General features: G+C 51.1%; 1 protein-coding gene across 1 annotated transcript in view; it reads right to left on the reverse strand.

Annotated features, from left to right (window-relative positions):
• PEPD (peptidase D) overlaps nt 1-16332 on the reverse strand; it is a 120020-nt gene that overhangs the window by 83487 nt on the left and 20201 nt on the right. The window contains exons 5-7 of the mRNA XM_069550313.1: nt 12898-12945; nt 11504-11565; nt 3048-3092 (exon numbers count right to left, since the gene is read on the reverse strand). Coding sequence (XP_069406414.1) covers nt 3048-3092; nt 11504-11565; nt 12898-12945 — 155 coding nt within the window. The remainder of the gene's footprint in view (nt 1-3047; nt 3093-11503; nt 11566-12897; nt 12946-16332) is intronic.

Below are 16332 nucleotides of genomic sequence, written 5' to 3' on the forward strand. Positions count from 1 at the left end.
GGCAACTAAGCCCAGGTGCCACACACTACAGAGCCTGTGGGCTGCCATGAGGACCCAGCGCAGCCAAAGAAGAAAGCGACCGCCATTGCTATTAGGATGTGGTGTCACTTGACTTTCGCCCTCAGACTTTGAGCCATTCACCAAGGGAGACCACGTCTACTTTGCAGTGGAGGAAACTGAGGTGTGATGTGTTATGCACTGAATGCTGTGCTCCCCTCAAATTTCTAGGCTGAAACCTATCTCCAACGTGACGACGGTCTTTACGGGTAGCATCTTTGTGGGGTGCTTTAGGTCATGAGGGTGGAACCCTCACAAATGGGGATTAGCACCCTTATGAAAGACACCCTAGAGGACTCCTTTACCCCTTCTGCCATCTGGGGACACAACAGGAAGACGCCGTCTATGAGCCAGACAGTGGGTCCGGGCCTTGGCCTTGAACCTCCGTCTTCAGAGTTGCTTATAAGCCACTTGGTCTGTGGCAGTTGTCAGGCAGCAGGCATCTTCACGTCCATGCTGTTAGTTAGGCATTGTATCCCCATTTTACAGATGAAGCAGCTGAGGCTCACAAAAGTAACTTCCTGGGGGGGCGAGGGGGCATATAGGGGTGGGCTGGGGATAGAATTTGGATATGCCTGACTGGACACTTTTCCCATCAACCCAGGTAACTTCTCTCCGTGGGGCCGAGAGAAAGAGGGTGGTGAAAGCAGCCAGGACAAAGAGCCCGAAGACACACCAGTGAGCCATAATTTAACACCACGGAAGGCCAGCCTCTCCTGTAAATGAGGGGCCTGCCAGCCGTCCCACCCAGAGTCCTTCCGTCAGTGACCAGAGAGGAGGGCGAGGGTGGTGACTCCCACAGAGCCCGCCAAGAATGACCACAGTCACTACAGAGGCCGGAACCCACGCTGCTAAACACACCCCTGAGGCCGTAAGCATGGTGTGACATTTCTAAAATAGTTCCATGGCCATCAAATGCCACGTAAGTCCTCTCTGCTAAAGGCTTTAATAAGACCGGGAAGTAGTTTATCAGTGCAGGATCTACCTCAGAGCACTGGAAATGTCACTAGAATTAAAGTGCGCTTGTTCCAAGATTACGAACTAATGACTTGTCCCTCGGGAGATGCGAGGTGCACAACCCAGCCCTGGCCTCCAAAGCATCCGGAGTGTCAGCAGCTGTGAGGGATGTCACGGGGAGGAGTGGATACGGTTCCTGGGCATCCAGGATTTATTCTTCTGCCAGCTGCGGGTTACAGAAGGGCCGGGCATGTTACTTCATAAAAACAAGAAGAGATGGGGACTTCTCTGGTGGCCCACTGGCTAAGACTCTGTGCTCCCAGTGCAGCTGGCCTGGGGTCAATTCCCAGTCAGGGAACTTGGTCCCACGGGCTGCAACTCAGAGTTCGCATGCTGCAACTGACAGCTCCTGCATGACGAAACTAAAGATTCCACATGCTGTAAGGGAGATCCCGCCTGCCGCAACTAAGCCCCGGCGCTGCCAAATAAATACATAAATATTTTTTAAATAAATTTAAAAAAAAAAAAAAACAAGAAGAGGTGGCTGTGAACTGGCAGGACACAGGCCCTCATGCTCCAAGTGTGTGGCCGGGCTGGGCACTGGGCCAGGGCTGCCAACAGAGCTGCTGGCCCGCCCGCCCCCAGCTCTCCCAAGGGTTGGTACCGATGCCAGTTGACAGCCCTCAGATCTTCGCCCCTGGCTCAGCTCTCTCCCACCGGCACCTGCCTCAAATTCAACACACCACAAACAGTCCCTCAACTGGCACAGCACTGGCGCCCTCTCAGTGACACAATACCCAGAGCTAATCAGGACAAAAACCCAGAGTCACCTTCAACTGTGCTCTTCACTCGGGCATCAAGGCCAGTTCCTCTCAGGAGCGTTCTGTTTGCCCGCCCTTTACTCTCAACTCTGCCCCCTACCCACCACCACCCCCCCCAGCCACCTGGACCCTGCAGCAGCCTCCTAGCTGGCAGCCTGCTCCCATCTCTGCCCCATGACTTAAAAAATTGCAAACCTGATCCCACTACTCTCCTGGTTCTACTGTCTCAAGACAAAGTCTGGGCAGACAGCACGGGCCGCCCGGCCCCTGCCCGTCTCTCTGACCAACTTCAGGGGCCACTTCCACAGTGTGTGTCCCTAGGCTGGCCACACGGAGCCACCAAGCTTTCTCATCTCCAGCCTTTCAACAAGTGGTCCCTTGGCCTGGATCACGCTCTCCCTCCCCCCGGCGCTACACTGCCCCCAACCTCAGGAGCCGACCCGTGCTCACCCTCAGGCCACAGTGTGGCCAAGCCCCAAGACTAGATGAGCGCGGTCTCCCAGACAGACGGTGAACCTGACGAACGGCCTTAGGGTGAGACGGGAGGCAGCCACACACCTCGCAGTCAGGGGATGATGTGGCAAAGGCCCTGCCTCTCCTCTCTCCTACCTTCACGGTAAGTGCAGCCATATCACAAATAAAACAGGTTTTAGTGCTATCCAAGAGCAACTCGATAGCCTAGGAAAACTGGCAGCAATCAGCGCTGAAGGGGCTCTTCTGGGACCCAAATGGAGGCACCTCGCCCCGCTGTGACCCCACAGAAAGAACACGGCAGGTAGGGGCTACCAGTACCAGCCAGGGAATAAAGCAGGCAACATAAGACCCATAGGAAGGAGGCCAACGAGTCAAGACATACATGTGACGTGAGGAAAGCATGTTTACCTTTTGAGTAATGCAATTACGTGTGATGTCTATTTTTATCCCTTTCACTACTGACTTCAACTGAGCTATGTAAGTTTGGCTCCATTATGGTAGAATTTCTTTTTTAAAAGTTCTAAATAAAGAAAGCGAGAAATACAATTGACATTCAATGACTTGTGCCCTTCTGGAAAAACAGACCAACTGACAAAAAGAACAAAGCAGAAGAGGCTGAGAGAAGAGTTTCTAGGGACCAGCTTGTCTGAGGGGCTCCCTGAGACAGGGTGGGTGGGAACAGCGGGGTCTCTCCCCTTCCTGGGCTGAGCACAACAAACCGCCACAAGCCATACTCACCACTCCACGATCTCTGGATGAAGAATGGTATTGTTGACATTGAACCTACAGAGAGAAAACAAGTCCATTAGTTCAATGGTCTACTCATCTCCCAGCAAGAAATACTTCATTCAAGACATATCAAGAGGGCTTCCCGGGTGGCTCAGTGGTAAAGAATCCACCTGCCAATGCAGGGGACACAGGTTTGATCCCTGATCCGGGAAGATCCCACATCCTCCGGAGCAGCTAAGCCTGTGTGTCACGACTATTAAACCTATGCTCTAGAGCCCGGGAGCCACAACTAGTGAGCCTAAGTGTCCTAGAGTGCATGCTCTGCAGTAAGAGAAGCCACCGTAATGAGGAGTCCGTGCACCACAACTAGAAAGTAGCTCCCGCTAGCCACAGCTGGAGAAAAGCCTGTGCAGCGACGAAGACGCACCACAGCCAAAAATAAGCAAATAAGTGAGTAAAAGACACACCAAGAGGAGATCTGGTCAAGAGAACTTTAACTTCATGACTCTCTGGACAACAGCAGGCCTGCTGCTCACTTCCTGCAGCAGACGTGGCAGCTCAGGCCATGCTCTCCAGGCGCAGTTGGCTAGAGAACAAGCTGCCTGGCTGCAAAACACCATCTTCCACCCTCACAGACAGGTAGCATAGCCGCTTCCATCACGTGTACCAACATATATATAACAGAAGTCCCAGAAGAAAAGGAGAGTGATAGTGAAGCAGAATATTTGAAAATATCATGGCCAAAAACTTTCCCAATTTAATGAAAAACACCAGTGTTAATTTCCATAATGCTTAATGAATTCCAAGTAGGATAAACTCAAAGAGATCCACACCCAGACACATAATCAAATTGTCAAAAGAAAATCTTAAAAGCAGTAAGAGAAAATCAATGTATCACATACAAAGGATCTTCAATAAGATTAATGGCTGATTTCTCATCAGAAACTATGGAGGCCAGAAGACAAAATACAAGATGACAGAGAAAGAAAAAAAAAAAATCTGTCAATCAAGATTCCATATCCAGCAAAGCTATGCTTCAGAAACGAGAGAAATTAAAACAGCTCCAGATAAATGACAACTGAGAGAATTCATCACTAGAAGATCTAGCCTACAAGAAATATCAAAAGGGACCTTTCAGACTTTAATGAAAGGAGTTACTAGAGAGTGACTAGGATCCAGATGAGAAGAAAAAAGGCAGGGGTGAAGTTAATTACATAGGTAAGTACAGAAACAGCGTAAATGCATTCTTTGTTTGTAAGTCCTAGTTTTCTCCTATCTGATTTAAAGGACAGTTGCATAAAGCGATAATTATAAACCTGTGTAGATCACCACAAGATGTATAAAGATGCAATCTGCATGCAATAACAGCACAAAGGAAGAGAGCATAGTTTCTGTGTACTATTGAAACCAGCTGCTATTAACGCAAACTATATTATTATACGTTTAAGAGGTCATTTGTAATCCTCTGGGTAGCCACTGAGAAAATAACTAAAATATACAGAAAGCAAAATAAAAAAGGACTCAAAACTGAATACTGCAAAAACCTCAAACACAAAGAATGAGAGTAATGGAAAAACTGAGAAGTAAAAACAATATATGACACACAAAACTAAAAACGAAACGGCATAAAAAAGGTCTTCCTTATCAGTAATTTAGATGTAAATGGATTAAAATTTCTAATTAGAAGACAAGGATTGACAGAATAGATGCAAAAAAGTAACTATATGCCCTAAAGGGATACGTTAGACTTAAAGACACAAGATGAAAGTGAAAGGGTAGGAAAAGATGTACTATGCAAACAGAAACCAGTACATCCGTAGACTGGAATATTTTTCAGCCATAAAAATGAGCAAAGTACTGATTCATGCTACAATATGGATGAATTCTGAAAACACAGTAAGTGAATGAAGCCAGACATAGAAGGCCATGTATTGCAGGATTCCATTTATATCAAACGCTAAAGTAGGCAAATCTACAAAGATAGAAAGTAGATTAGTGGTGGGCAAGGGAATGATTGCTAATGGATATAGGGTTTCTTTATGGATGATGAAAATATTTTAAAGTTGACTGTGATGATGGTTGCACAAATCTATATACATACAAAAAGCATTTAATTCTATAGTTCAAGTGAGTCAATTGGAAGGTATATGAATTATATCCTGACAAAGCTGTTTTTAAAAACGTACTGAATATATACACAATTAATTTTATTACATGCAAATTTTATTCTAATAAAACTGATTTATAAAACTTGTCAGAACAGAAATGGAAACAGATAAATCGACAAGAATGGTTTGAGATTTTCACATACTTCTTCTGAGAACAGAATAAGCAGAGAAATCAGTAAAAGTGCAGAAGATATGAACAATACAATTAATCAACTTAACTTCATTGACATACACAGAACATTACAGCCTACGTGCTGTCGACTATGCTCTCTTTAAGTACACATGAAACATTTATCATAATGAACATGTGTAGAAAGTTTCAACAAATTTCAAAGGGCTGAAACACAGAGCACATTCACTGATTACAACAGAATTAAACTAGAAATCAGTAACAGAAAGAAAAATGTAAAATCGAAAATCAAGAATTAAGCAATAAACTTCTAAGTATCTACTCTTCAAAGAAGAGATAATAATAAAATTAGAAACTAAAAACATGAAATATTATAACTGGTGAACTGCAGCTAAAGCAGTGCTTAGAGGAAAATTTAAAGCTCTAAATGTAGATAGTAGAAAAGAACAATTGAAAACCAGTGATCCAAGCTTCTATCCCAGAAATGCCTTCTTTCTCAAGAAGCTAGAGAAAGACCAAACAAAATGTAAAGAGATCAGAAACGTTTCAAAGCGAAAATCAATGAAATAGAAAGCAAACACGTAATTGAGAAAAACCAAGCTGTTCTTTGATAAAAAGAACATAACTGGAAAGGGAACCCGAGAAACAAAAAGATCAGGTTGGGGCAAATCCCTGACACTGGTGTCACATATGACTCAGAGCTCAAGCTGTCAGTGAGACAGCTGGGGAAGTGCAGTGTAGCCCAGCACAATGTATGGGCCTCAGCAGAGAAGCCTCGGCAGGCCTCTGACCCTCGGGATTCCGAGTCCTGCTCCATCTCAAGCTAGGAGGTTGCACACAGGGCATACAGGATTGTGACCAATCAGGAATTCTCCGGGGCCTCAATGACGGGTGTTTGAAAGCACCTATCTAATGCCTTGGTTGTGTAGCTAGTACCCCACTCCTGGCTGAAGAAGGGAAAGGGGAGAGGAGCGAGAAGGAGGCACTAGCAGGCTGAGAGGTTTCCACAGTATGAAACCTTTCAGGATCCCTAACTAGAAAAATAAGACTACTTTCTGGGAAGCCAAGCAAAATGTTGCAGAATCAAGCCCTACTTGTGAAATATCAAAGCAACCACAGACAGCCAATGCGGCGCAGAGTGAAGAACAGAGGAGCACATGACATAAATAAAGACGGCAATAGAGACTCCGTCTCCCATTCCGCCAAATGTCACTTCGATGCTGGGAAAAGCAAGGGCCTATCTCTTCAAAAGCCAAACATGCCAATAAAATCTCACATGACAAAACATACATACACATACACATGTGCTCACACACACATACGAACAGCAAGGTGACCCAGCACAAAGACCCAGATGCAAACACACAGACACACACACAGGCAGGCTTTTGCTTAGCAAAGAGGCACACGCAGACACAGACAGATGTATACTCACAGACATGGGCAAATACCCACAGACACACAAAGGCATACACTTAGACTAACAAAGGTCCAAATATACACACATACTGAAATACACAGATTCGCACACAGGCTCACTCAGACACAAAAACACTCAGGGAAACACACTCAGACACACACGTAAGAGTCCAAAAGACGTTCACTAAAGAATCAATTTTTAACTCAGGGTCATGAAATTGGAACGCTCCTTGCTTTTGCCTCTGTGCTAATTAGACCTTTCTACAAGGAATATGTAATTATTATGTTAAAAAAAAAAATGTCCACCAGAGTCCATGAGGGTGAGGAGTATCCTAGAAGCAGAGGATACCTCCCTGGTGGGCTCCACCTGTGGGCTAGATGATGCAAAGTGAGCAGTAGGGGCCCAGCCGGCCCTGCCCCAGCCCCCAGACTCCTCCCTACAGTTTCCAACTTGAGGATGGAGAGCAGGCCCCGAACAGGCCTCCCACTCCACCAACTCTGGGGGCTGGGACGGGCTCTTGCCTCTTCAGGAGACTCATGGAAATTCCACAAGCCGTAACCAGAACCTCAATCTGAACTGTTGCCTTGATACATAAGTTAACAGGAACCAGAAAGCCACTGGTCCCCACATCACAGACTGGCATTTTATTGTTACTGTCAAGTTTTAATAATGTCCTTCTACTTCTTGGGTTTAAAAATTCACATCTCTGAACATTAATATTCCTGCATTAATGACCCCCGAATTCAGCAATTTCATATTTAACTACTTATTTAAATGGAATTAATTTGTAACCGATTGTCTTCAAGTACGCAAGGCAATTTAAGTAAATGCCAAAAGATAAGAAATATGCTTATCCACAACGACCAGCTGATATAAAATATCGACCATATTTCTCTGTCAGACAATGGCATGAAACAAAGCGCTCTGTACTCATGGCCCCCGCCCGGGGCTCCTGGGCAGCCTGCCTGCCTCAGAAGCAACGGTCTCCAGAAAAGAAGGTGGCCCCCCCACAGATAACCTCGTTCCCTTAACAGCTGGGGTCTGTTTCTCAGGAAAATCAAGTCTGCCCTCTCAGATTGCTAACAGACTTACCATGTCTGCCTTGGCGCCCAGGGTGCAGGAACCCTCTACGGCAGGCCACAGTGGTATGTGCGGCCCACGGGAAGAAGCCGTGTTTACTGCAGGGCTGTCCTCTCCACACACCAGCCTTGGCCCTGCCCTCACCAGCACCTGGCAATGAACGCTGGACCCTATCCTGTGTCCAGAACCCCCTTGGGGCCTGCTTCTCCTATACCTTCGTGGGAGCTATGGCCTGGGCCGGAGTCCAGCTCAGCAGGAGGCCTGCCCCCACCCTGCTCCCTTCAGCCCAGCACAGCACACCCTCCTCCCCAGGAAGGACAGAGCCCCACTTTGCTTTAGCCTCTGCATTAAGAGTTCTCTACATGAGCATGTCATAATTATGTAAAAAAAAAAAAAAAAAAAAACCAAAGCCCACCAGAGCCCATGAGGGTGGGGAGTGTCCCAGAAGCAGAGGGTACCTCCCTGATGAGTCCCAGGGGCCCCAGGCCATGGGAAGATCCCAGCACACGTCTACCACCCCCAACCCGCCCCTGCCTCCCTGCGCCCTGTCCTCTGCCGATGCCACCACTGTGATGCCTGGCACAAACCCTGCTGTGGGCCGCAGGTGGCCTGGCCCTGACCTGGGAAGGCTGAGGGAGGCCTAAAGGCTCCCAGGATCAAACCCACAGCCCCCCACCCCCACCCCCACAAGGTGACAGGCCCGAGGCAGGCAACCCTGAGGAGCCACACCTGGAGACAAGGTCATAGGCCGACCACTCGGCTAGACCAGGGCCAGGAGGCTTGGGCAAGGGTGGACAGGTGAGGCTTCCGCCGCAAGCTCCCTCCTACCCCAAGTCAAGGGGTCAAGGTGGCAGCAGGTGGCCCATTAGGACAAATTGAGAGGCCAGATCCTGAACTTCTGCCAGAGGTCAAATAAGGATCTAAGGTGGGAGGGTTTACAGAGAAGTTCAAAATGGTTAAAAACAAAATTCCAGGAATGAGCCACTTCATTAGGGCGGTGAGAAGTGACCGAGGATAGAAGCAGCTTAATACTGGAAACTAGGACGACAGCAAGATTCATCTTGCTTAGGAAACAGGCTATTATTATCCCCGAAAACAGCTGGAGAGGCTCGCAGCAGGCAGGTGAACTCGGTCACTGAGCTTTGGAGGACAAGGGCCCCTCCAGCCCGGCAACAGGGTCCGAGAGGTGGAGGAACTAGAGTGCTGGCAGTGGGCTGGACTGCACCCAGACCCCAGGAAGATGAACATGACTTTTCCACAGGGAAGGCACTGGCAGGGGACCAGAGGTCGGTGACCACGGCGTGCGGGGTGAGGGCACCCAAACGGAGCAACTCCCTGAGGGCAGAGCTACATGAAGGGTGCCACACTGGGGTGTGGGGCCCAAGGGTGAGCACTGCAGGTGGGCCTGGGGACCCCAAGGCAGGGAGGGCTCTCACCTGCAGCTAAGTCAGGAAACTCTGCTGCCACGTGGGCATGGGCATGAATCCCCCCAGCGTGGGGGTGGCACTCAGCCCGGCAGTGAAGGGCCTGGGGAGTAGCCCATAGTCAGCCTGTCTGGACTGGACCATGGGTTGGAGAGGACCCACCTAGTGCCTGAGAGCATGTGCAGAGATAAGGCAGGTCCTGGCTCTCCAAAGAGAGTCCCACGGTGAGGTAGCCAAGCACAGGCTCCTCTGGGCTCTTGGCAGGGACTGTGGGGAATCCGGGGGCAGGAGGGAACAGAGGCTGGGTCTACTCCATGGAGGGAGGGGTTGGTCCACAGCGGGAATCCTCCCAGGGGAGTGGAGAGGGGGCCTCAGCTTTCACTGCTCATTGACAGTGATGATGTTGCTAGGGTCCCCTGCCTCTCCCCCTAAACTTTAGGGAGTAGCCAGGAGCCACTCCAGCCTTACCACCTGTGCCCAGGGTGCTAAGGAGGCAATCTCCACAGCAGAGACCTCGGCTCAGGGGCTGGGCAAGCAAAGAGCCCACAGCCGAGAAGCCCAACAGCTCACTGACATCAGGGAATCCTGTCATCAGAGATCGTGAAGTCCACTGGCCCACTACACAGCTAGGGAAACTGAGGCTTGTAGAGGCAATGGGGCATGATGGGGTTTGCTCATGAGTAACTGTTTACTAAGCACTGGCTCCATGCCAGGCTCTGGATGAGTGGGGTCTCATTTCATCACGTGGCAAGCCCTCCCTCCTCCCAGCTTGGGGCCCTCCCCACGAGGGAGTGACCCACGCTGAGGCCAGAGGGGTCAGCCCGCGGGACCAGAGATATTCCATGGTGCTGGCAGAGGCAGGTGAACAGGGCATGGGAGCTCTGGCATCGGGCGGCGCTGGGGGAGCAGGGGAGGCTTGGGACGGGAAGCAGCTGGCTGCGCCCGCACTACCCTCTCAAGGGCCTGGGGAAGAGATGGCGGCTCCGCGGCCAGCATCTCAATGAGCTGGGCTAATCACCGCTGGTGTGGGAGGAAGGCCGCTCTGGGAACTCCCGAGAGGATGCGGAGATTCATGCAATGAAAAGCAGCAAACCTGATACCCGCTCCCCCGACCCCGCCGCTCTCATCGTTGGGGGAAGTGATACATATTTATGAGCTCATAATCCCTGCTAATCACCTGACATCACACTTACGCACAAACTCCCATGGCTCGGGCTCATACATAGTTATAAGGCGCTTCCTCTGCCACCGCCGCAGTCCACCAAAGGACGACAGGGGACGCCCTGGTGCAGAGCACGGGAGGTGCAGGAAGGGCTGGGGCCCGAGGAACAGGCCAGCGAGCCGGCCACACTCGGCAGCCCTGAGGGGTAGGTGCTCTCCTCAAGGGCTCGCTTGCTGCAGCCTAGGGCCCCGCAGATACCCCCGTGCCAGGGCCAGCCAGCAGCCAGCCCAGAGACACAAGGGTGGCTGGCTGGCCACATTCTTTGGGGAGCCAGGGTGTGAGGGTGGTAAGGCGGGCTCTCTGTGTCCAACATCTGCCCTCCTGTGTGTAGAGGCCTAAAGAGGGGAGCAGGGCTCCAGGGCCCCGCCTGGGGCTACACTGTGAGTGAGGGCAGGAAAGGCAGGGGCCCCTGCCCGGGACTGGGGCAGCAGGGGGCACAGAAGAAACCTGTGAGCCAGACTGGGGGAGGTTCATCAGCCAGGAGTGAGTGGAGGGGGCTGATAAGAATGAAGAGAAGACCACAGGTCAGAGCAGGTCCCTGGAGGGAAAACAGCCGCCCGCTGCGTGTGCTCCGCCCCGAGTGTGCACGGCCCCCTGAGTGTGCCCGGAGGCCAGGGCTCCCTAAGCACTCGGTCACTGGTGCTTTGGTGATGGAGCTCCATGGGGAAGTAGCGTCAGTCCTTAAAGTCAAACTTGAACTGAATGTAAGAAAATTTTTTTTCTAAGCATTTCCTCAAAAGTACCAAATTGAGCCCCTTTCTATAAATATCCTTCTGGTTTTTATTTTTTCTTTTCAACTTTTTGGCCATGCTCTGCGGCATGTGGGATCTAGCTCCCTGATCAGGGATAGGACCCATGCCCTCTGCGCTGGAAGCAGGGAGTCTTAACCAATGGACCGCCAAGGGAAGTCCCCTGCTTGTGTGTTCTGTGTCTAGTTTATATAAATAGACTGGGTCAGGCCTGCGGGGAAAGATGTGAGCTGATGGAATAGGAAGACGGGTCCTGGGGCCCCAGGACTCACTTGCTGATGCCCTCGAAGGAGGCCTCCCTGCAGATGCTGCCGCTGTCGGTGTTGACGCCACGCTGGGGAGAGAGACGGAGAGTGAGGGCAAAGGCCTGCGACACGGGGCCTTGTGGGACTGGGTAAGGACCGGGAGCCCCCACCCTGGCCCAGCCAACCCATCCCTTCCTGAAAGGCCAGGCCCCAGCAGAAGGGCAACCCTCCTTTCTTTGCTGTAGCTTGAAAAGCAGAGGAAACCAAGGTCTCCTCAGTCCAAGCACTTTGCTGACCCCGGCTCGGGCTGCCTGGGACCACCTCCGACCATAAGCCCCCGCTCCCAAGCCTGGCCCATCTCCCTTGCACACGAGTGTGTGCACAAACACCCCTCACAGACAGTGTCCCGAGAACACTGTCAAATCTGACCCTGCCAGAGATGCCGGTGTGACCCGACTCCGGAGGGATGGGACTTTCCCGGTGACGCTGGGACTCTGCTACATTCCTCTCCTTTCCCTAATTGTAAGGAGACTCCAAGTAGAACTCAGACGGGGAAGAAGAGAAAACAAAAGACTCAGAGGAAAATGTGCTGTCCCCAGAGAGGCCAGGCCTTCTAAATCCCCCTTTAATTCTTCCTCAAGACCTTCAGGTGGATGTCTGATTGCGTCCCTCCAAATAAAACACACTGGACCCCCTGTGACCACAATCTTAACTTCTCTTCTCAGCCATCAAAACAGCAGCGTGGAAAAAAGAGACCATGCGAAGTGCTAACAAAAATAACCTAGAAAAAACTGTTCCTGTAAAAATCAATTAACAAAGGAGAGAAGGGTCACTTTCTGTACACTCTTCATATTGGAAGCTCCCCAAGGCTGAAGAAGCGCATGAAGGCAGGCTTCTTCTTGGAGCCGTTTCACAGCCCCAGCATTCCCACCCCGCTGGGAGGCACTGTGCACTCCTGCCAGCCGCAGGCTGCTGCAGGTCCTCTATCATTCGGCCCCCCGGGTCCAAAATCTGACGCCACACAGCCCAGCACCTTCATGGGCTGATGCGAAGGGTGTGTTTTTCCAAATTATATCAACAATGAGGGAGACACAGGGTGGAAGCAAATTGATAAACAAACCCCGAGAGCTCAACCTGACCCAACTACATCCTCCAGTCGGGTTTTAACTCTTGGAGCACGCTCAGCGCCTCGTCCACAGTGGCCTCAGGACAGGACGCAGCCCAAGGTAACTGGAGAACAGAGGGTGTGATCCTGGACTCGACTGGTAACCCAGACCGAGGTGTCGCTACTGATCACCAGTGATTGCTGTTCTCTGGTTTCCATCCCACCCCAGGGCCCTGACCTCTGCAGAGTCAAGCGGCTCCCCAGAGCCCCTCTCCATACACAGACGTTGCCTGGTCCTTCAACACCAGCCACTTACCAAAGTGAGGAGCACAGAGGGGCTCCGGGATGTCAGAACACTGGCGATCTGAAAGGTCAGAAAGAAAACATCCACTTTAGTGCCACCGCATGAAGCCTAATGGAGGTGACGTACCGGGGTTATTAAGGGCTGACAACTCACACTGATCAAGCACATCCTTCAAACGGGAACCTTACAGAGAATAAGGACTTCAGAAAGCCACAGAGCTATCAGGGGGCAGAGAAGGGTTCAAGCTTAAACCTGGCATGCTTCCCCATGTGCTGCCCAGCTTCTGGGACCCACATGGACCCCAACTCCAAACAGCCAGACCCACCCGCCCACCAAGGGCAGCACCTCTGTTCATCTGCCTGGTCCCTTGCAAAAGACGCATTCCAGCCAGCTCTTAGGCACCGGACCCACCCGGCTCTGGTCCCCTGGGTGGACACCCGCCTCCCAGCCCCCATTCATCTCCTTGACCACATGGACTCAGCCACTCCCGACCCCACATCCTTGCACTCCATCCCTTCCATGGCCCACTCAGGCCCTTGATTGCTGGCGGCTTCCTAACCAACCCCCTTCAACCACCCCACCGCCATCCCTGCCATGTAGGCTCATCCCCATGCCTGTGCCTGAGCTCTCACCACTGCCTGGCACACTTTCCCCCATCTTAGCTGCTTCCTCAATTTGTACTCAAAACTTAGGTCCCCGTCCCCTCCCAGGCAGATCGGTTCACTCCCTCCTCTACTGCCCCCTAACAGCCCTCATTCCCCTGGCAACATGCCCATCACACTGCATCCGCCATGACATCCAAGGTGCCTGCCACTCTAGTGGGACCACATGCTTCCTCTCCTGGCTCCACCCCTCAGTCCACTCTGCATCTTGGCCACGGCAGCTCCCACTGTATTTGAGCCCCCTCCCCACGCTCCCACTGTAAACTCTGACACTCTGACACAGGGTGAGAGCGAGAGGGATTTGCTTGTTGTTTCAACTGCTTTATGGAGCCATCACTGACATATTCTACGCTGCACATTATTTGAAGCTCATGTTTTGATAAGCTTTGACATATGTAATATATATGCTTTTTAATACTGAGAGGCTCCCAGAGAAAATCTGAAAGATACTGAAAACTATAAAAAAACATAAAATACACCTACAAAACCATCCCCTGAGACTTTTTTACCTCTGCACATAAAAACAGATCTGTAATGACGTCTGGATCATATGAAGTTACACGCTTCGCTTATTTCCTGTCATTAAATATTCTTCAAACGTGCCACTTTTACCAGTCACTACCGAGGGGGGTGGTAAACGTCCAGGGAGACCTCGATTATGGCCTGCGTCAGTCACTGCAGACTCATCTCATGTAACCTCCCATGAAGCTAGTGCTGCAAATTCAGGGTTCACTAGTGAAAAAGCTTAAGGGGTACTTCCTGGTGACCCCAGAACCTGCCTTGAAATGCAGGGGATGTGGGCTCAATCCCTGGTCAGGAAACTAAGATCCCACCCACATGCTGCAGAGCAACAAAGCCCATGAGCCATAACTACTGGGCCTGCGCACTCCAGAGCCCTCGCGCCACAAGCCAGAGGGTCCATGCACCGCAGAGAAGACTCTGCATGACACGGTGAGGATCCTGTGTGATGCAACCAAGATCAGATGCAGCCAAATAAAGAAACGCTGCGCACACACATGCTCAGTTGCTCAGTCGATTCCGACTCTCTGACCCCAGGGACTGTAGCCTGCCAGGCTCCTCTGGGATTTCCCAGGCAAGGATTCTTGAGTTGGTTGCCATTTCCTTCTGCAGGGGATCTTCCCGACCCCGGGATCAAACCCACATCTCTTCCCACATCTCTTGCATGGACACGTGGATGCTTTACCACTGAGTCTCCTGGGAAGCCCCAAAATAAACAGTAAAATACAATAAAAAACTTAAGACTTCATCTGCCCAGGTCCACCAGTTAAAAGACAGCAGAGCGCAGAGCTGTGTCCTGTCCTAGTCTCTTAACAGAGCTGGCATAGTTTATTTACTCATTCCTCTGTGGGCACTTACATTATTTCTAATGATTATTATAAATCACGACGATGGACATCCTGGTATAGAGTCTTTATTTCTTTAAAATAAATTACCTTAAAAATAAGGCTTTCTTTAAAAAAAACAAAACTGATTTAGGGAAACTGCTGTCTGACAAGCCCCACGCTTTGTCAAGATTTTGATGAGTCCCAGATGTGTACCAACAACCCTCCCACCAATGCTCCATCTCCCCAGGCCCTCCTCGTTTGCTCAGTAACTGCTCTGAGAATGACTGAAGCCCGGCCCTGGAGCTGCACGCCCCACAGCACGCTGAGTCACTGACACTCCCCAGGCCCTCCTTGAGGAGGGGGCGGCTCATTAGAAGGAACCGGAGCTGTGCTTGTCGGCCCTGCGTGTGTTGTTACGGCAACTGAAGGGTCTACATTCATCAGCGTGGAGCGGGTCTGTCAATTGCTGCGGCAGAGCCAGAGCGCAAGCGGGCACTTGGGGATTGTAGGCGCTATTGTCCTTGGGAGAGGGGAGGAGGATGACAAATGTGCTGGCTGCTGGTTTTCTTCTCAGCTACGACTCAGGATATGCCGGTGGGGGGGTAATGGAGGAGAAGGAGCAGACGGATGGAGGAGGTCTGACGTGGAGGGCCAGGCGTCTGATGGTCCTGGCAGGACAGCGTCTTTTATTGATCACGACCTCTTGAGTGGGCTCTGCTTACTTCTGCGGCTGTGAAACCTCCCCAAGCTGGGCAGTTGCATCCCCCCTTCCCCGTGGAGATCCATTACTGCTACACCCTCACCCTGATTCCACGCCTCTGAAATTAAGGTGGCGGGAGGCAGCTATGCGTCACCAGCCGGAAATGCCACTCCACATACAGGATGACACAGCTCCGGCCACACGGGGCCTCGTTTCCATGGAGCAGCGGTCACTGGGGACCCACCAGCTCTCACAAACCAGTGCTGTTAAACACCCCTGCCTTGCTTCATGCCACAGCACCTGTTTCCCAGGTAGCCTGGCCTCTCCGGCAGGTTGAGGTGGACAGCAAACACAGAATGCTTCAGAGCCCTGTGGACAAGGATCCTTCCCTGGGGACAGCCAGAGGCTTCCCTCTTGCACCCTCGCACCCAAGGCTTCCACCAGGCCTGCTGGCCACTCTTCAAGGGTGACGATCCAGAAAAGGGGGCTGCATGATCCTGGACCAGTGCTGTCAAAACAAGCTCCTCCTGCTCCAGGAAGCTGGGTTCACTGTGCAAAAAGCAAAGCTTTTTAAAGAAAATGAACCTTTTTCATGGCAGTCTGAAACAGGGCTGCACAATGGTTTTTCAATGCAGCAATGCCTTTAAAATGTTCAAATCGTTCCCAAAATTTAAATGTGGGGAATGACCACAAACAACGCGGATGTGCATCGACTCATGAACTGGGCATCCGGTAACCT

This window comes from Ovis canadensis, chromosome 14 (genome assembly GCF_042477335.2).
Source record: "Ovis canadensis isolate MfBH-ARS-UI-01 breed Bighorn chromosome 14, ARS-UI_OviCan_v2, whole genome shotgun sequence".
Lineage (NCBI taxonomy): Eukaryota > Metazoa > Chordata > Mammalia > Artiodactyla > Bovidae > Ovis > Ovis canadensis.